We start from the raw sequence: 21,585 nt of genomic DNA on the forward strand, positions 1-21,585 counted from the left end.
TTATCTACTTATGATACCCATAACGGATAATGCCAGGCAGACGTGCACAGCCGTTGAGTTAAAGGAGGAGTACCCCTTCGGGTTATCAGAAGCAGCTTTGGAAGGAGAACTTCCCTGGTCTGTCTGTGGGAGAGGGAACCTCTGGTGACAGGGTGGACTGTCCGTAGCAGTGGGAACTTTGGTATAGGAAGCATGGTGGCAGGAAGCCTGGATCTCAAGACAGAACCATAAGCAGCAGACACAGCTTTCAAACTGTACCCCCCAGTGACCCACCTTTGCCAGCCGTATCTCTAATCTCAGAGGCTCCACGATCTCAAAACAGTGCTATCAGCTAGAGGCCAAGGGTTCAAGCACAGGAAGCTGTGGGGAACATTTCACATTTCCACTGTAAGGTTAGGCTTTAAAGGTTAAGGTCTATGTGTGAAGATGTCACAGGTAACCTTTCTCTTGGGCTCCTCTGCAGACATCTTAACATGCCTGAGGAGACATTACTGATTTGGATAGTGAGTTTCATGGACCCCTCCTGAGTTACAAAGCACCATGGTCCAACAGTGTTGAGCTAGTTAGGAGTCCTGGGTCTGTGGATGCTGGCGGGCAGTCTGGCAGGTGGGCGACCCTTCTCCATTCTCCAGCCTTTTGATTTCACTACATTGATCAGGTGGCTATAACATCCTATTCTGTTTCACATACCTAAACCAAGCATGTCACCCATTTCTTAAACTAAAAATTCTTGATAGGAACCTAAATTCATCAATGAGATGGCTAGTAATATCAATAATTGCAAGTGTTTCACTTGGTTGGTTTGCTAGTTTTCTTTTGTATTTTAAACTGTCATACCATTTCCTGTGGTTATAAATGTTCATCCCTCTGTATGTTTTAACTGAAAAACAAGAGCCTCTTCAAAATGATTGCTTCTACCTGGTATGGTGGCAAATATCTGTACTCCTCTGTACTAGGGAGGCCAAGGCAGGAAGATTGTGAGTTTGATGTCAGCTTTGGCTGTACCACTAGTGAGTTCAAGGCCAGCCTGGGCAACTATGTGAGACCCTGTCTAAAAACAAAACAATTAACAGCAAACCCGTCAATACTGAGCTAAATCCACACAACTGAAAGATGAGGTACTGTACTGATATCAATTCCACTCAGAAGGGAGCAGACAGAGCCTGCAGACTGGCTCCTGGGTAGGTTTAAGGTTGGGATTCTGCATTTTTTTGCAAAACATAGAGAAAGGAAAGTAGATACACTCTCACCTACCTTTTTTCCTCCCCACCTTTCTTTAATAAAAATAAGCCCAGCCAGATATATCTGGGGCTGGTTTGTCTTGTGGGTCACAACATGATCTCTAGAGCTGCTTCCGAAGAGTCAGCTAATCATTTGGTTGAATAACTCAGCTCTACAACTTCTTGTTTACATATGAATGGGGGTATTTTACTTCATTCACAGATAGTGATTCATAATCTAAATTTCCACACCAGCTCTCATTGTTTTAAAGCATGCCATCTCAGGGAAAACAAAAGCAAGTTCAAGTTTTACTCTGTCCACAAAAGTCTGTCTTTGATATTGACCTATGATTTTTTTCTTTTCTTTCTCTCTCTCTCTCTCTCTCTCTCTCTCTCTCTCTCTCTCTCTCTCTCTGTCTCTCTCTCTCGTTAGGATTCTATCAGGTGTAATACATGCACCAGTGTATGTTGCATTATAAATGGTATTGCATTCCAGATAAAGGAAGTTGTCTTAAATTACTTGTACCATACCAAAACTAAATTGTTGGAGCCTCTAAAATAATATCTTTACATTGAAGGAGAATGGGGAATTAGAGGATTGTAGAAGAATCTACCAGGGACTGTAATTTATCTTGACTCAAATATCTGGAGAGCCTCTTTGTTAAAACAATTCAGGAAATGAGCATTAGAATGGTTTTTTACAAATGCATTTCTCAGCATCTTGACTCTGAAGACTTTTCCTCTAAGTAGCACTTGTCTAAATGGACATCTTGACCTTTCTGTGGTATATGGACTAGAACAGGGGAAAGAGGTTGAAGAATGAGTTCTTGTCCTCCCATGACCTGTAGGTTTTCATACCACACAAAGGACTTATATAGTGTGAGCAGGTGTGACCATTCCCAGTCTCTGTGACTCCTTTACAACCACCACACTTCCCTGTTCCCTGCTCTGTTTCTTATTTTGAGACAGGGTTTCTCTGACTCAAAACCACCCTGGCTGTTCTGGAACTCACGCTGCAGACCAGGCTGGCCTCGAACTCACTACTCAAAGATCCTTCTGCCACTGCCTCCCGAGTTCTGAGATTAAAGGCATGCACTTGCTCTGTTTCTGAAGGTCATGTTGAGTTCATGTCTGGGAAAGCATTAATCTGTTGTCTTTATTACTTTCTGCAGGTGGAATACATGTTGGTGTCCTTTGATCATGAAAATAGAAAAGTCCAGCTGGTGCTGTCTGGAGAAGATGTTCTTGAAACTCTACAGGAGAAGGGGGAAAGAACAAACCCCAAGTAAGCTGATGGCTTGAGACTCAGCCTAGTGGTTCTGGAGCCTTTAGAGTAACCAAGATCTAGTAACCTAGGATCTTTTCTCAGATTTCGAGAAGGCAAGATGATAGAGGTTAAGAGTGTAGGTTTGTATCCCAAGTTATGGTTTCCAACTTTGGTTCATCTGCTCAGTTGATGAGTAGCCTTGAACAAGTCACCTGACCTCTCAGTGCCTCAGTCTTCTCATGACTATAAAGTGTCGTTAACAGTAGTTACCTCAGGGGAACTCAGAACACCGAGCACAGTCAGCTCTAGTGTGGGAGGCTTGTTTGTTCTTCAAGACACATTTCTGAGATAGAATGGCGGTCCACAGTTCAGACAATTGAAGACATTTTTTTCCTCTTCTCGTCCTTCCCCTCCTCCTCATCCTCCCCCCTTTCCTTCTTCCTCCTCTCTGTGTAGCCCTAGCTGTCCCAGAGCTCATTCTGTAGACCAGGCTGGCCTTGAACTCACAGAGATCCTCCTGCCTCAGCCTCCCGAGTGCTGGGATTAAAGATGTGCATTGCCACACTCAACAATTTATTTTTTCTGATTAAGTATTTCTTTACATGCGAGTAGAGAGGAGCCAAGGCCACCTGCTCTCTAGTTCAGTTTCTATTTAGTTGTTTTGGGAAGCTGTGTTGGAGGACCCTGACATAGAGCTGAAAGCCTGTAACGTGGGCTGACTTCATCCTGGACAGAATACCTGTGTGCATTTTTAGTTACTTAGAAATATTTTAAACTCAACACTTAGCAAACTTAAGTATTTGAAAAGCTATAGAAAATTTACAGCTTTTAATATGCCTTTTATTCAATTGTACCTAATAGCTTTAAAAATTTTAATACAACTTTTAAAAATTCTAATGTAAATGGACCACTAAAATGACTTCTCTACAGCCACCCAACCCTCTGGAGACCGGAGTATGGAAGTTACATGATCGAAGGGACACCTGGACAGCCCTATGGAGGAACCATGTCCGAGTTCAACACAGTGGAGGACAACATGAGGAAACGCCGGAAGGAGGCCACTTCTGTGCTAGGGGAAAACCAGGCTCTTTGCACGATAACTTCTTTTCCCAGGTTAGTTTCTGCATCAACATGTTAGAACAGAAGTGTCAGACTAGAGACTATGAAGACCTGGCATTTCCCTTTACAATTCTCACACTTAAAGACAGTTTGTACCTTTGTACCGTGCAGCACTGTCATTTTCAAAGTCTCTCTCACACAGACATAACACACGCACGCACACACACGTCTCATGTTTTAAGTGAGTTTACAGTCTTATGCTACCGCCTTCACAGCTAACTTGCAGCATGTGGGGCCCGTGGGCTGGGGATTGGACTTGCCTATTGACATTTGGTAGACTCTTACATTTAGGCGGCTACAATATTGCATAGCGTCTTCAGTTGGTGGGTGGTGCCTGTGCACTGGTGAGAGCGCACGTGTGGACTGGCTTGGAAAGACCCTGTGACTGGTGGCCGGTTGGCAGTGTGGGGAGACCGAGACTTTGGCCTACTGGGGAAGAGCCAAGCCCTGGGGCTCCTCTCATTAGACTGTAGCAATTGCGCTTGCTCACATTCTCAAAGGAGCATAGCATCTGCCCTCCAGCTGACTCTGAGCCATGGCTCCCAACCCCCAGAATGTCTTTGAACACTGGGGAGGGAGCATGCTTTCACAATCTGGCAGATATCTAGCACAGATAAGGTGAGATCAGGGTGTGGGGGCAGCACTGAGCTTCTTGGGCACTTTGTTCCTGGTGTGCTCTTGCCAGATACCAACTGAACAAGCTGAGTCACATTTGTGTGGTGCTGTAAGCTCAGGGTTTGTCACCAAATCTAGTTAGGACAGTAAATACCCATAAATAAACAGTGAAGATTAGAAAGGGGTGCACGAATGTCCAATATTAAATATAGTGCCCCTAGGTGAGATCGGAGTTCTACTCACAAACCTCACTTGTCTAAGCTAGATGTCTGCCTTCTCTATGGGGGTGACTATTCATAACCTTAAAACACCACATTATTAGCCAGGCTGTGCTGGAGCACACTTTTAATCCCAGGACTCGGGAGACAGAGGCAGGCAGATCTCTGAATTTGAGGCCAACCTGGTCTACAAGAGCTAGTTCCAGGTCAGCTAGGAAACCCTGTCTCAAAAAACAAAACAAAAAACCAAATAGCAACAGCAACAACAAAACCAGTATACTATTCTGATGTTTCTTTTTTCCTAAGCGTGCGAGCTTTCTGCATCATGCCGTCAATCTTAGAAGGACTTATTTTCAACAGGTGTTATGGTTTATAAGCTCCTTGTATAGTACCTACATATGGGAGTTCTAAACTTAAAATCAGTCTTAAGACACTTTAGAGATACAGGAGCCTGTTCTGTTTCAGATCCAGGCAGACTTTGCTCTGCAGAGCTGAGGGCATAGCAGAGATTAATCAAATACCCATTCTATAAATATGCAATCTGTATGATAGAATTAGGGAGTGCTGTGGGCTGTGGCTATGTGGTGGATTCTGGGGTAGAGGAAGGCTTCGCCAAGAGAAAATGATTGAGCAGTATCTAAAACTCTAGGAGTCACTTCATAGGGGAGGGAGCAGAGGCCTGTTCTGGGGAAGAGGAGTCACATAGGCAAGACTGGTGGGGAGGTAGAGGAAAGCAAGTTAGCTGCTGTGACCCGGAAGCTGAGGTACAGGTGATTGGCGAGGCAGGCAGGTGTTGGGAACTTTGTTACTCTATGAGCAGTTAATGGTTCTGTATGGGATACTTGTTCTCTGGAGAAAAAGTTTATAGTGACTTCTTCCACTATAATGAATGGAAACAGGAATAAGGTTCATCAAAAAGTCTGTAATTCTTAAAAAAAAAAAATCCAAGTTCTGTGTATTGGGATGGAAATTTGTTGACTTGTAAATGAAATAATAGTAATAATTACCTCTGATTTAGTTCTTCAAAACCTCCTTGTAGGGGCTGGAAAGATGACTCAGTGGTTGAGAGTGCAGACTGCTCTTGCACATGACATGAGTTCAATTTCCAGCACCCACATTGGGCACTCATACCTGCCTGTAACTCCAGCTCCAAGAGCTCCTCTGCCTGCTGCCTCCAAGGGCAGCTGCGCAGACATGCACATACCCACATACACACACATAATTAAAAATAATAAAAACAAATCTTAAAACCAATCCCTGTGCAGCAGATGATGAGGTTTTGCTGAATCGTGGGGTTGAGGAGGAAGTGTTGTGTGAAGTGTGAACAGTGTGGTTTTTCTCTAAGAAGAGGCACAGCTCTGTAGTCTGGGACAGTGCAAAACTGAATTCAAATTAACTTGATATGCAGTGAAAATCCAGCATCTAGTCAGTCTCACCTCACTTGAGGTTCTCGTAGTTGTTTGGACAGCATGGCTGACAGGCTCTCCATCACTGCAGCACGCTCTGCTGGGCAGAACAAGTGAGTGCTGCAGGTGGCGCTGTGATGTCAAAGTATGGATTCTGACTTTAGGGTCTGTCTAGCCCAGCTGGCTCTAGGAGGCTAGGATTCCCCCAGTCTAATGTCTGTCACTCTCCTACAGGACTTTTTTAAGTTCACAGACTCAGAAAAGATGCACATTTTCTGCGTGGATGCCCAGGAGGCCTTGCTGCTAGGAACTTTTCCAGATGAGGGCCACAGCTTCAGTTGTTTGTAGGGTGATGGGCAGCCTGCAGGGACTGGACTGTCCTTACAGAAGGTCTGGGCCAGTTGTCTGCCAAGAGCTTGCTTTGTTTTGCATTCACTAACTTGGAAGGAATGCCTTACCGCAAGTGAGGTCTTCTTGAGGTTAAATTAGACAATAAGGTTGGATCTTGGACATCAGAGGGCACTCTGCTGTAAATTGGGGCTTCTAGAGACACTGTTTAACCTTGAGGGATTCCTGAGATCTGCAGAGGCAATAATCAAGACAGTTGGTCCAGAATCACCAGGAGACTGGAGCAATGTAGGAAATAAGGTTGAAGGTAATGTGAGCATTTGTAGCTAGTGAAAAACATTTCCAAAGCAATGTTTTACCTCATAACAGCATGTGACCAAGGGATTCGTTCTTGGGAAAGCTGAGTAAATGTTTATGGATGCTGAGTGGAGGCTGATAAAGTCAAAATCAGCTGGGATAAGCAAATGAGATCACAATACAAGGCAATTCGAGAAGAAAAAAAGACCCCAAAGGGGCCAATATTCCCAGCGTTTCCATTGTTGGGAGCACTGCTAGGTACTCCAGAGTGAGGAGTAATAGAAATGAGATGTTTGGGGGGTTTTTTCCTAGTGATTTATATGTGCATTGGTGTTTTGCCCGCACCTGTGTCTGTAAGAGGATGTTGGATCCCCTAGATCTAGAGTTACAGACAGTTGTGAGCTGCTATGTGGGTGCAGGGAATTGAACTCAGGAACTCTATAATAGCAGCCAGTGCTCTTAATCACTGAACCATCTCTCCAACCCTAGAAATTAGATGTTTTTAACCATTGCAAATTATGGTGATACTATAGCTAATTGATTCTGAAGCCATTTCTCATCTCTTCCTTTTTCAATTGGTTGCAGACTAGGCTGCCCTGGATTCACACTGCCTGAATACAAACCCAACCCAGAGGAAGAAGGCGCATCCAAGTCTCTCTTCTTTCCAGATGAAGCCATAAACAAACACCCCCGCTTTGGGTGAGTGTAGCTCAGACAGACTCTGCCTTCTGGTATACAATATTTGGTCTGGGAATTCCTCTTAAGCACATACTGGATTCAGAGGAGACAGCAGACACACATCTGCTCATGTCCACAGGAGCCCAAAATTATTTCACTAACTGCATCCAGGTTTGCTTTGCCCGTTTCTAAGTCATCCTTAAAGTCCTTGGCTCCTTTTCTTCCCTTTAATTTACAGGTAGTTTTCAGTGCTAATTCTGCAAGCACGTGTATTGGGAGGTTTCCTTTACCTGTTTCCCACCGGGATCTGCCATCGCTCTGTATTACTCTGGGTCCCATGACAAGGTCAGATGTGGACAGCACCTCTTAGAGCGTAGGCCTTCTTGTGTTCTCTAGGTCTGTAGTTTATAGTTTAGTTTTCAGCTTTTAAGTTGCTTTAGGTCCTGCACCAGCAAGATCTTTGCTTTCTACCGATGGGCTCACCTATGCTCCTGACCCAGTGTGGGGAACACTAGGAATTCTAGGCGGTTATTCTTTTCATAGTCCCCACATCTGTCACATTCAAAGTCTTTGCTTTCAGAGGCCCCCACCTATTTCACATTTAAAATCTTTGTAAGGGTAGACAAAGATTTATTTATTTGCTCTGCTGGGTTTTGTTTTTTGTTTTGTTGAAACAGGGTCTAGCTACATAGCCTTGGCTATCCTGGAACTCGTTGTGTAGAGTAGGCTGATCTCAAATTCATAGTTTCCCGGCCTCTGCCTCTGTAGTGCTGGGGTAAAGGCATGTATCACCATACCCAGCTAGACAAAGATTTATAAATACAGTTTCCTTGAAGCATTTTCATGTGTTTAAGGAGAAAAATACTGAACTTGAAGAGAAGATGGACTGTGGTAGTTTTGCAGTGCTTGCACAGAGTTGCTCCCAGGAAACGAGAGCACAAGAAGTCCTCCAGCTGCATCCTGACCACTGAGGGAAACGGGCCTCAGAGCAGATTAGTGTTTAAACTGATCTTCTACTAGTCAGACTAACATAAAAATGGAGTGAACCTACTTTAATAATTTTTTTAACCTGTGTAAATTTATTTTGATCTGTGTCAAGTGTTATTGCAATTTGTAATCAGTTTTAAAAAATCAGCGGGAATTTTTCCTTTCTTTGTGCTGTTAAAATCGCGTGTTTGAATTAGAACTAGTCACGGCAAGTGCTCGGTGGTTATTGTGTGCATCAGCTGGGAGTCAGGTTAGTGCTGCGGAATTGGGGAACTGAGGCAGGTAAAGGATTTAGACTTCAATGATACCAAAACCTTAATACCAAAACCTAAGTTCTTAAATTTGAGTAAAATCATTGTATTTTCTATGGGAAATGTTAGAATTCACCAGACTGTGGCAGACCTTGAACACATGAGCTGGACCTTGGGTTAGCGCTAGATGAGCAGGAGAGATGGCACCACCCAGAGCTGCGGATGCCAGGCCTCTCCTAGGAAACTCTAGAGCCGCATGCTACATGGCTGTCTTGGCATTTTAGTTTGAAGTAGGATTCAGTTCCATTCCTTTTAATGTTCTCAAAGTCTTTAATATGGCAGTCTTGGGCGACCTCTTCTTTTGTTTGTTGGTTTTAGCACCCTAACAAGAAACATCCGGCATAGGAGAGGAGAAAAGGTCGTTATCAACGTGCCAAGTAAGTCTGGCTGTGGGGTGGTGCAGCCTGTTGAAGTTGTCCTTGATTCTCAACCGTTTCTTCTTCTTTTTAATTAACTTTTAATACAGTATTTAAAGACAAGAACACACCATCTCCATTTGTAGAAACATTTCCTGAAGATGAGGAGGCAGCAAAGGCTTCTAAGCCAGACCATATTTACATGGATGCCATGGGATTTGGGATGGGCAATTGCTGTCTTCAGGTATTGCTTCCATTACTGAAGAGGCTAAGTGTTCTCTTCCTTTCTTCTTACTAACCTTATGCATGTTTCTTGTTTAAAAATCACCCTTTAATCAGATTCAAAGATAGTATGCTTTTCTGAAATGAGACTGTTTTCGTAGCATTATTTATAACTGTCTTTTGAGTAAGAATTTAAGAATTCACCACAAATATGTGTGGTTGTTAGTGAACTTAAATGCAAAGTACTTGTGAATTCTCTTTCTAAAAGCCTGATTTTTACTGCCACCTAGTGAGAGCCTTTGAGGATATTAGACAAGGCGTTATCTCTGGAAATGACCTCTGGTGGGAGAACCCGGTGATTTTTGTGACCCAAGGGAAAAGTTCTTTGGCATATAAATGTTTATGTTTGTGCAGTCACCTCATTGTTTAAAGGGAATAAATACTTTAATAAATACCTTGCTCCTGGCAAAGTTACACAGGAGATACAACAACACTTCTCTGTTCACTTAATTAACATTTGGGTCTAGTCAGGTAACTGATAGCCCCTGGCAGTGGTTGTGCCCACAGCTGGAATGGGGAATGCAGAGCTCCCACTCCCATGCAGGCAAGGTCCATGGTTGCTTGGTGACTCTGCCCCGCCTTAGTCATTCAACTTCCTCCATGCTTTCTTTGGCTCATTTTATTAAACTGGACCATAGCCTCAGCCCAGAGGCCACAGAACTCAGCATTCTTCTCAAGGCTGCAGGTGTACACACGTTTGTCACATAAGCCTCCAAACTGTTGTTTTTAAAACTACAGATGAAATCCAGATTGACTACCCAAGTCAGACTTTCCCATGCTGTTTCTATAACATGATAAAGGACAAGGCATTTTGTTTCCTCCTTATTTAGGTAAGATTGGATATGTGGCTTCCAAACAGAGGTCAAAGAGGCTGACTTAACTGCATTATCTGCTTTCCCATCTTAAATACAAACATTTCTAGAATGGACCATTAAACTCTAGTACTTACTACCTGGCTTAAGTATTCCGTGAGTGCTCTGGGAACCCAGCCTTGTTTAATACTGAACCACGGAAGCAAGTTACTGAAACATAATTCCAGAGGGACATTTTTGTGTGTGAAGAAGACACAGTTCTCTATTTTATTTAAGGCGTGAATTTAATATTCCCCATAACATTTCACTTTAAAAAGTTATAGTCATATAATTAAAATGTGTAATAAATGAGATGAGTTCACAAACAGCCACAAACGTCCCTGACTAGAACAGAAAGCACCCCAAAAAGGATGGGAATTTTTTTAGTTAATGGAAGGCTTAAGTGAACAAAACGAAACAGCTTCAAATTAGTGACTTGCCGAGGGCTAGTGGTGCTTGCCTGTGTGTGACCCAGCTGCAGAAGGGCTGCAAGTTCAGGGCATCCTGGTCTCCGTAATGAGATTTACAAAGAAAGTAAATCTTCAGTCTTTGGACTTTTTGAGAACCATTTAATAAATAAAAAGGTCATGACCTGCTATGAGTTTGTTGGGTTTTTTTCCACTTAAGAAAATTATGTGGCTTCAAAACTGAATTCTAGGTAAACTGTAGATTCGGATTCTGACATCTGTGTATTTATAGTTCCTCCTCTGCCTCTTGTAGGTGTCATGATAACATTTCCTCCTATGTGACCCTTTAAGAGGAAAGCATCTGCTAAGGTGTCAGAGCGCCTTGGTTTTGCTTCTCCACTGAGGCAGCACCTCCAGCGATGTTCCGTACTGCTTGAGCTCCAGAGTCAGGGAATCTACTTCATGTAACTGAGACGTTAGGAATGGAATTTTCAAGTTGCTGTTTTTCTTAGATTTTTCTAATCCTGACTTTCCAGGATGTACCTACTGCTGTTTCCCAGGCTACCTGAGAAAAGTCAGTCAAAATCATTCAGGGAAAATGTTCATTACATTATCTGCAAACCAAAGATAGTAACACACAGTAGCAAACACAGAAGTCCCAGAAAGAAACTAGACCAACTAAGAAACACAAGCCCAACAGAACCATCACAACACCTGGAAACACTTGGATCTTTTAAATCTCAGAGGTTTTTTAAGTAGCTCTGCATACCTTTCCCCCACGTTTCTGTCTTTATTATCCTCTTACCTTCATGACCCTCTGTAAATTTAGTAAGTGGGTGGCAGACACTGCCCCACATGCTTGGGATTTAGAATGGCAAGACTAAGTCCTATAGCTCAGCCCTAAGTGATAGGAAAGACCACAGTCAATAAACCGCGCTTTGCTTATCCAGTCTTCCCATTCCACATTGAGTCCTTACTATACATAAAGAGCGTGCATGTGTGTGTGCATGTTTGCTTCCTTCCTTCCTTGTGTGCATAGACAGAGACCAACCTCAGGTGTCATTCCTCAAGAGCCAGTAAGTCTTAGGGATCTGCCTGTCTTTGTTGCCCCAGCTCCAAGACTATAAACACATGCCAAATTTTGGAGGTTCAAGTGATCAAACTCAGGTCCAACTGCTAACAAGGCAAGCATTTCACTGGTCTATATCCCTGACCTCACAAGTTGGTTTCTAAGTCCCATGTCACTGGTGGAGCTACCTTGCCGTGCTTGTCAGTAACCTCATCTACAGCCCTCCTCAATTTTTACTGTGGCCTTTGAAACCCATTTTCCTTGATGGCCATAGCATTGCTTCCCATTGTCTTGATCTGCAGGGGCTAGTGAGGTATAACTGACGTGTGCTGTTCACGCTAGCACTAACATGGAACCCACAGGAAGATCAGGACACCGGCCGTTTAAACAGTTGTTTCAGTAGCCAGTTGCCCATGTGATTCAGTAGGTGTGTCCCCATGGAACTTGTTTGATGTCAGAAGGGATAGTTGAGATATATAGTTAAACCGTCAGAACTGAGACTGCTCTTTCAAGGGGTAAGCACATAAATTATTTTCTGCATCAGGCCAAATAACTTTTTGTTGTTTTTGTTTTCAAGACAAGATTTCTCTATGTAATAGCCCTAACTGTTCTAGAAGTCATTCTGTAGACCAGACTGGTATCGAACTCACAGAGATCCTCCTGCCTCTGCCTGAGTGCTGGGTTTAAAGGTGTGTGCCACCATGCCCGGCCCAGGACAACTTCTAAACAAAGCTCATCTCTAAAGCCTTCTTATCTGTGACCCCTTCTTCTCAGACTGGCTTCTTATGGGGCCTGACGATGAATTTATGTTGTCTTTTTAATCACTTTTATTCTTAAACAGGTGACATTCCAAGCCTGCAGCATATCTGAAGCCAGATACCTTTATGATCAGCTGGCCACTATCTGCCCAATTGTTGTAAGTAGAAAGTATGTCTTCCTTCAATATCTGTGAAGAAAATAAGACCACAGGTGCTATTTAATGAACTAATAACACATAGAGAACTGAGGAGTCAAGCTATTGTTATTTATGATAATACTAAGTTTGAGTATGAACATCCTTTCTCCCTGTGCTAAATATGTCCTCATGTTGTAGAAGAGAAGATTCAATAATAAGTAAAGCCTTGGAGTCCTTCTTGTACATTCTGTTTATAAAACAGCAGCTGGGAGCTACCAGTAGACCCTCAAGGACCTCCCTGTGTGTGCAGCACTGTGACCTGCATTTGTTCACTTGTGTTTTTAGATGGCTTTGAGTGCTGCGTCTCCATTTTACCGAGGCTACGTGTCAGACATTGATTGTCGCTGGGGAGTGATTTCTGCATCTGTAGATGATAGAACACGGGAGGAGAGAGGCCTGGAGGTAGGAATGTTTTTCTCCTTAATCTTTTGCATCAAGCAGGTAATGTGTGCATATTGCACATACTTGCATTTTGAAGCCTCTCTCAGATGCTTACCCTCTGGGTGTTCACATAAGGGAAGAGAATACAGGTGGTGAGCCTGGCTTTGTTTTAAGTGGGTATGTGAGGAGGAAGGTGGGTGGTTAGTTTGGGGAGGGAGGCAGTTTTTATCCTTGCTTGAAATCTGTATTAGTTGTTGCTTCTTTTAAAAATAGTGGTAGAAGTCACACTGATGGCTGTTTTATCAGAAAGTCCTGGCACTGCGAGTGCTGTATGTCCAGTGGAGTCTGTTAGGAGGCGCTGGTGTCAGATGACTGTCTCATTCTCAGGCTTAGGCTGTGCCCCATGAGGACAGATCGGTGCTGTTAGCATTTCTCGTCACACTCCAGAGTGTGTGTCACCATCAGCCACGGAGAGCCAGGAACTCAGGTTCATCGTAGATGAGACTCTCCAGGACAAGGGCCTGACTGGACATCAGTGTTCTTAGAGGTTTCCACAAAGGATGTCTCCACTAAGGGCTTTTCTGCTCTGGTCCTGTCATAATCACCCACAAATTGTTGAACATACTTTATAAATAAAAACAAGCTTGCAATTTTATTATTGTGTGTGAAAGAGAAAGCGTTGGGGAGTGCAGGTGTTCCTCAGCTTGTGTATAGAGGTCAGAGAACAACATTGTAAGTCAGTTTTCTCCACCATAAGTTCTAAGGGTTGAACACAGGTCACCAGGCAAATGTGCTTCTATTGAATTCCTGGGTGTTAATTTTAGACCATGTCTTCTGTTTTAGCCTCTGAAGAACAATCGCTTTAGGATTAGTAAATCTCGGTATGATTCCATAGATAGCTACCTATCTAAGTGTGGGGAGAAATACAATGACATCGACCTGACCATCGATCAAGAGATCTATGAGCAGCTCTTGCGGGAAGGTGAGCAGCCCTCCTGCTAAGCCGATCATATGTGCACCTTTTGTTCTTGAAAGCGCTTTGAACTTTTGCTGACTCCTGGTCTGGTTTCTGTTTTTAGTGTGAAGTCTCTAACTTTTCTTATGAGGCTGCTTGTTCCTAAAGTTTCAAGTTCCAAATACTTGTGAGATCTTCTTGACTTTTAGCAAAAGAAACTTTTTGGAGCTCTGTATCTAGGTCCACACCAGTGCCCAGCAGGCATTGTGTGAGGAGTGAGTAAACTCCGACTCTTCCCCAGTGTCCGTAGGATAAAATCCTGGGCAAGGTGAGAACACTGAACCACCCAGCCACTTCCTACGTCTAGACACCCTTTCTTCAGTCTGTGGACTTAGAAATTGTACGAGGGGCCTTCCCTTTGCAGTTAGTCCCTGCGATCTGTCTTTGCAGGCCTTGATCATCTTTTGGCACAGCATGTTGCTCATCTCTTTATTAGAGACCCACTCACCCTTTTTGAAGAGAAAATACACCTGGATGATGCCAACGAGTCTGACCATTTTGAGGTATCTCCCATTCAAATGAATTTCACTTCACAAACTTTTGTTTTCTAACAGGTCACACTCAACAAAGTCCTAAAGTTGTAACTTTCTCGTATTTGTAAATTGGGAGGTATTAGGTATAGATAGATGGTAAACAGTCTTTGTCCCTCATTAAATACACGTCATCTATGTTCTGAATGTGTAGAAAGTTGGTTTTATTCTATTTCTTTTTGTTGTTATAGAATATTCAATCCACAAACTGGCAGACAATGAGATTTAAGCCTCCTCCTCCAAACTCAGATATTGGATGGAGAGTAGAGTTCAGACCCATGGAGGTGAGACACGTGCTTCCGCTCAGAAGCTCCCTTCTGACCACTCCCCACCCGCCTAATGTTCTCCTCAGAGGGCTCTGAGTTCATTCGAAAGCAGTAGGAATCCAAATGAGCCTATGAATAGCAACTCCAAAAGCCACTGGGAGCTGATATCAGAGCGTGGACCTGGAGAGAGGGCTCCAGCCTCAAAGGGGATAATGAAAGTGCTCAGGAATAATGCAGTCTGGAGGGCTAGGGAGGGGGAAGCTGGGGCAGGCAGTCGATCCCTAACGGTCTGGTCTTCACCACTAGGTGCAGTTAACAGACTTTGAGAACTCGGCCTATGTGGTGTTTGTGGTTCTGCTCACCAGGGTGATCCTCTCATACAAACTGGATTTCCTCATCCCACTGTCCAAGGTAATGGTGGGTGGTTAGAGCCATGAGCATACAATGCAGAGGTGTTTACTTACCGTGTGCACTGTACAGTTCCAGCCTGTCCTTACATAGAGTTCTCTTACCTATCAGGATAAACTGTCTCTGCTTTGACTCTGCTTTTCCCCCTAGGACCAAATTTATCTCTCAAGGCTTTGTTTAAAGACAATGGCTGGAGATGGTCCCACAAACTAGTGCTACCCCCTAAAAGTCCATTTGGTCTACAATGTCAAAATTAGGATGATTGGAGGCTTACTGAGAGAATTCAGGCAAAGGTCTCCGTGCGACCAAACTTGGGATGTTTGTGGAGGATGTGATGGCATTAGATTACCAAATTAAGTTATAAATCTCACCCCAGGAAGACTAGAGGAGAGGCTTCCTGGAGGAAGTTGGCCAGTAGAGTTTTTGAGTTTGCCCTTGCTCAGAGGCCACAAAGCTTTTATGTGTGGTCTGAGGCAGTCCTTAAGGTGGTCAAGACCATGAGTTCTTCTTGACATAATAATGGGTGGGAAAGACTGTTAAGTAGAGTGGAGGGCTCTGCTGCTGTGGACTGCTGCCAAGGAATCAGGCCACAAAAGAGTCAGAGGGTTTTGTCAGAGCAAATAGGAATTCAGAAGCTTATTGCCCATGGGTGTGTGCTGACTACATCAAATCCACCCAAAGAAAAGTCCTTGTGAGTTATTCATCCAGGCTTCTGTTCCTGAACATGACTAGCTGTCCTAAAGCTGGCAGAAAGCTAAGAAAAAATATCCTTAAAGGTTCAGCGTCCTCACTTGACAGTCCTAGTGTGAAGCAGTTAACTTCAGCACCCAAATCTCCTAGATTTTATTTCTCCACTGAAATGTCCTGAACAGGAGAGACGGTGAGGACACCTGCGAGGGAGAAAGGGTGGCATTACTTCCTTACTGAATGTAATGCCAGAGAGATTGAAAGAGCACTGTCTGAGCTCCCTTCCCATCCAAATGAGTTCTCTCTGTTGTTTAATTTAGTGTGTGACCTAGTTTGTTTTCTGTGACTTTGGAGAACACAATGACCAACAGCAACGTAGAACAGGTTTATTTTATCTTAGGATTCCAGGTCCTAACTCATCATGAGGGAAGTCAGGGTGGGTGCTAAAGGCTTACTTTAGCCTGCTTTTCTATACAACCCATGATCACCTGTCCAGGAGTAGCACCACCATGATGGGATTGTCCCTTCTCCCACATCAGTTGGCACCAAGAAACCCCCCAGTCTTGCCAACAGTCCAGTCTGATAGAGGCAGTTCATCAGCTGAGGTTGCCTCTTCCAAGATGACCCTATCTTGTATCAACTTGACATAAAAAACCAACTAGCATTCTGTGTATGTGGAGCAGGCGAGGAGATGCTATGTGGCAAGGGCCACTTTCTCATTATTGGATTACATTCTCCCTGTGCCCACAGATGACAGAGGCGCCTTTGTTTATGGTTTCCCTCCTTCAGTGTTGGTTTTGTTTAGTGGTAGAGAGGAACTTAGGACTTCAGGCATGGGAAGCTGGTGCTCTACAATTCAGTTACACTCTGCTGCAGTCTGAGGTCTTGAATAAGGGCTCTGCTCTCATTCAGAAGGGCAAAGGTGCCCAGGATTCTAATCCTGTCACACTGGGGATTGGATACCATTGCATAGATTTTGAGGTTACATGGGCACTCAATTTTGGGCAAATGCATTCTAATGCTAGACACTGAGAGAATAATACGTTCAAAACTAAGAAACAAAGAAAATGGTCTGGAAAGATAGCTAAGCAGTTATTAGCACTAACTGCTGTTGCAGAAGACCAAGGTTTAGTTCCCAGCACCCATAACCAGCTGTAACTCTAATTTGGGATCGGGGGGTTCCAGCACCCTCTTCTGGATTCTGGGCACTGTATACACATAGATCTATCTATCTATCTATCTATCTATCTATCTATCTATCTATCTATCTATCTATCTATCTATCTATCTATCTATCTATCTATCTATCTTGGTTTTTTGAGACAGGGTTTCTCTGTAGCTTTGGAGCCTGTTCTGGAACTAGCTCTTGTAGACCAGGCTGACCTCAGACTCAGAGATCTGCCTTCCTCTGCCCCCCAAGTGCCGGGATTAAAGGCATGCACCACCACTGCCCAGCATGAGTGATTCTTTACCACCACAAAGAATAAGAAAAATACAACACTATTTAATCATCAGCGGCAGGAAACTGAGGCAGGAGGATAACAAGTTCAATAAGCTTGTCTCCATAAGCAAGAACCTGTGTCAAACATAAAAAGTAAATATGAAAAGAACATTTGTTTAAAACTGAAGTTAATTCCAAATGACTGGCTCAAGAGCAAGAAAAAGAAGGAAGAAAACTTGTTAGCATTATAAAAAGCAGAGTGAGGAAGGGAATGTGAAGAGTAACCCACAGAAGAGAAAGCAGTAAAGATAAGGGGCGACAGAAAAGGACTCAGAGGTGGCTGTGCAGGTACAGGCTCTTGCCTCCAAGCCTGGTGACCTGAGATAGATTCCCAGGACCCATGTAGTAATGGGAGAGAACTGACTCCCACACAAACAGTCTCCTGACACACAGAAAGATAAATACATGTAAAAATGCTTTTAAGAAGAAACAAGTAACATCAAATTGCAACACTCTAGTATGGCTTGCTTTTGTAGAACATTTCCAAAGCAAGGGGAAATTCGGGAAATAAGAGATACACAGTGACCTTTTAGAAAGATAACAGGAATAACTTAAGTCTTCAAAGAATTCATGAATGAGTTAGCAGGTAGGCAAATGGCATTGGTGACTTTGCCCTTGGTGAGCCAATACTGCATACCTGAAGGAAGCCTGCTGCCCCTTTGCTCACTTAAGTGAGGCAGGCTTGGGGAGAACACAGGCTTGACACCAAGATCTCAGGCCCTCCCATGTCTCAAGACCTTGGTAAGCCTTAGGAAGGAGCATTTTCTACTTGTGTTATGTAAAGTGAGCTTCTCTTCAGGTGTTTGCAGAAACCAGCATGTGAGGAGTACATAATCTGATCTCCAGCTGTGAAGCATCAAAGTGATGAAGGCACTTGCTTGTTCCACCCAAGATGTTCTGACTTAGTCTTGATTCTCTTTCTCCATTAGGTTGATGAAAACATGAAAATGGCACAGAAACGGGATGCTGTCTTGCAGGGGATGTTCTATTTCAGGAAAGACATTTGCAAAGGTATCATGTGTTTGGGTTTCTAGGGTCGGTTTATGCTGAACAGGCTGCTGAAGCTCCTCTGTGCCCCCCTTGGTTGGCAGGTGGCAATGCCGTTGTGGATGGGTGCAGCAAGGCCCAGACCAGCTCTGAGCCAGCAGCAGAGGAGTACACCCTCATGAGCATAGACACCATCATCAACGGGAAGGTACGGCCTGAACGGGGCTTGTCATCAATGGGAAGATGCAGTCTGAATGGGGCTCATGCGATGAGCACCAGCTGGCAGAGTTTATAATGTGTTCTTCTTGTAGGAAGGGGTGTTTCCTGGACTCATCCCCATTCTGAACTCCTATCTTGAAAACATGGAAGTAGATGTGGACACCAGATGCAGTATTCTGAACTACCTAAAGCTAATTAAGAAGAGAGCGTCTGGTATAGTAGATTTTTCCCCTTTTCTTTGTCTTGACTCTTTACAGTATTTGACTCTGACATGCTTAACAGTATGTCACACTCTAGCCATGCTTATTTTTTTTTAACATTTGATAATTCTACAGTTGCATATACCTTAAAATCCTAGGATCACAGTTTTAAATTGAGAGCGTTTTCCCCCTACCTGTAGGAAATAGTGATACGTTTTTAAATGTGGTATTTCGGTGAGGTGTGGTGGCTGCGGTGCCAGTCTGGTGTCATCTATGTGTATTGCACGTCACTGAACTTTTGGCAGGCTGAATAACCACAGCTCCAGTAGCCTGCGCCGCTGGCTTGTGTGCAGCTCTCAGCCCGTGCTGCACAGCAGCCTTCCGAGGACCTTTGTCAGTTTGAGATCTATTTACAGTGCCTCACTGGCCTTGCCAGTACTTACACGGGGAGCAGCTCACGCAAACCTCAGTGTGAGTGCTAACAGCATCTTGACAAAGGTCACCTGTAAGAGCACATCACCTCCATACTTTATCTACGGCTGCCCTTTTTATTCTATGTGCTCCTTAACTGTAGGGACTCTGTAGTCCTTTGAAGTAGTCACATAACAGCATCACCTGCAGACATAGCCCACTGGCCAAGAAGGACAACATAGCTCTTATAAACAATACTGACCCTGTGTCCCTTAAGAGCTGATGGTGTCAGCCTATGGGTGGCATCTGGCTGGGATGTATATGCCTGTTGCTGTCCTGCAGTCGTCCGTTTGTCCCCATTAGCAATCTTTTGAATGTGGTGAAAGCTATCCTTTTAGCTCTTAGCATGAGACACTCCCAGGCCATGCAGATTTCATTTTAGATACGTGTGTTTGTGAGTCATCAAATACCCATTTCTTAAAGCACCTAATTTTTTTCTTTCAGGAGAACTAATGACAGTTGCCAGATGGATGAGAGAGTTCATCGCCAACCACCCTGACTACAAGCAAGACAGTATAATAACTGATGAGATAAATTATAGCCTCGTTTTGAAATGTAACCAAATTGCAAATGAATTATGTGAATGTCCAGAATTACTTGGATCAGGATTTAGAAAAACAAAGTACAGTGGAGGTAAAAGTGACTCTTCAAACTAGACATCCAGCAGAAAGAGGTGCGTCTCGAGTGAGCGACAGCTGCAGCACTGACTGCTGCTGACCCAACCCGACGCCGCGAACACCACCATGGCCTGTGTGTTCCTGTGCCAGTGGCCAGCGGTGCTAGCAGCTTCTTCAGTAGGTAAACCTGAGTTTGTACATGTATATACTAAAGTATTTTTATGATTAACAATGTATTTTAATAACATTGTATCTAAAGTCATAGTGAACTGGCTTGTACATTTTGAATCCTTACTCTGGAGCAACTAGTGTCTAGGCAGTTTTGTAAATGTAATTGTACAATAATACTTGCATTCCAGAGTTTGAAATGTTTACTGTAAATCTTCCTTTAATACTACCTGGGCCCTGATTCACTGAAATTTACTTAAAAATGCGTTCTTGTAACTGTTTTTTGAGTTGCCTCCTTTGCTGCGTACGTAAAATCACTGGATTGCACTGACGCCCGCGGATGCGGCACCCTGCCCGTGCTGGTCTTTCCCATGCTCTCACCACTGCACTGAACTCTGCCGGCTCTTAGAAAAGAAACTCCTTTGGGATTTGTCTAAAATATACAGACTCAGAGTTCATGTGTAGAGAATATTGGGGATGATTTTGTTTTTGAAAAGCGAAATCATTCCCTTCTGTACACACTAACAGCTCTGTCAAAGCTGGTGTCTGCTCGTCCACTTCCACCGGTTGTCTGGTCACTGTGCCTAGTGACCATCAAATCAGTGCAGCTGCCAAGGTTTTTGTTACTCTTTTTCTGGTTTGCAGGAAGCACATTAGTAGGCTGTCTTCTGACAGCCACCATTCCAGATTTCCCTGGGGAGTATTCTGCATTCTGCTTGCTTTCTCTGTAAAACTCAGATCAATCATGAAATGCACTAATTTTTGTGAATCAGGACCCTAAATGTTTAATTGTAAATAATTTGTTTTATAAATTGCTTTAGCTTTATCTTCTTCATTCTTAACTCAATTTAACTACTTCAGAAATAACTGTACTGTAGATTAAGCCAAGCTTTATGGATATAAATATTTACACTGTAATGCCAATTTTGAAAGATTGCAATAAAGCTGCTTCAGCTTAAAACTTTAAGGACTAGGATTGGCTATATATTTCATTTATTTTGGAAATTTAAAGAAAGTCCTTTTTTCCTCTACAATTTTGTTATGTAAGTCAGGTTGTAAAAAGAATAAAATGTTTGTGATATAAGAAAATAAAAGAATGGAAATCATGGTCTGGTGAAATGTCTGTGATTTAGAGCACTGACTGTTCTTCCAGAGGTCCTGAGTTCAATTCCCAACAGCTGCATGGTGACTCAACCATCTTTAATGGGATCTGATGCCCTCCTCTGGTGTGCAAGCATATGTGCAGACAGAGCACTCATACAAAAAAAATGGAATTCATATTCAAAAGCTAGTGCATGTATGAGTGGTTTTAAGGGTTTTTAAGTTTTTGTTGTTTTGTTTCAAACTATGTTACCTGGCTACTGATTTTGTACCCACTCTGTAGATCAGGTTGGTCTTGAACTCACAGATACCAACCTGCCTCTACCTCCTTAGGACTGTTAAAAGCATGTGCCAATATGCCTAGTCTTGGTTGGGAAGATTTTTAATTAGGCCTGATTGTGTGGTGTCATTTCATCATTGCAGCTCCCCAATCCTTTAAGAAGAAAGAGGACCAGTAATAAAGACAGGCAGATCTCCCTTGGTAGCTAGCTTTCACACACACCCCTGTGGAACGTGACAGAGACTGCTTTGCCTTGGGAAATGAATTTTCCTTTTAATCTCAGCCACTCTCATACTGCTGGGCCAGTGATGACCTGGAAAATGTAGTCTACACTGGAGACACTTAGACTAGAGAATTAACAAGCCCCG

At 43.4% G+C, this 21,585-nt stretch overlaps 1 protein-coding gene across 1 annotated transcript in view; it reads left to right on the plus strand.

Annotated features, from left to right (window-relative positions):
* Positions 1-20,933, plus strand: part of Gclc (glutamate-cysteine ligase catalytic subunit) — a 40,039-nt gene extending 19,106 nt beyond the window's left edge. Inside the window, exons 2-16 of the mRNA XM_057767260.1 lie at positions 2,393-2,505; positions 3,418-3,600; positions 7,076-7,189; positions 8,785-8,843; positions 8,933-9,066; positions 12,273-12,347; positions 12,672-12,788; positions 13,611-13,749; positions 14,173-14,285; positions 14,504-14,596; positions 14,885-14,989; positions 18,104-18,185; positions 18,266-18,369; positions 18,473-18,593; positions 19,496-20,933. Coding sequence (XP_057623243.1) covers positions 2,393-2,505; positions 3,418-3,600; positions 7,076-7,189; positions 8,785-8,843; positions 8,933-9,066; positions 12,273-12,347; positions 12,672-12,788; positions 13,611-13,749; positions 14,173-14,285; positions 14,504-14,596; positions 14,885-14,989; positions 18,104-18,185; positions 18,266-18,369; positions 18,473-18,593; positions 19,496-19,707 — 1,764 coding nt within the window. The 3' untranslated portion in view covers positions 19,708-20,933. The remainder of the gene's footprint in view (positions 1-2,392; positions 2,506-3,417; positions 3,601-7,075; positions 7,190-8,784; positions 8,844-8,932; positions 9,067-12,272; positions 12,348-12,671; positions 12,789-13,610; positions 13,750-14,172; positions 14,286-14,503; positions 14,597-14,884; positions 14,990-18,103; positions 18,186-18,265; positions 18,370-18,472; positions 18,594-19,495) is intronic.
* The last annotated feature ends 652 nt before the right edge of the window (positions 20,934-21,585 follow it).

This window comes from Chionomys nivalis, chromosome 4, assembly GCF_950005125.1.
Source record: "Chionomys nivalis chromosome 4, mChiNiv1.1, whole genome shotgun sequence".
Lineage (NCBI taxonomy): Eukaryota > Metazoa > Chordata > Mammalia > Rodentia > Cricetidae > Chionomys > Chionomys nivalis.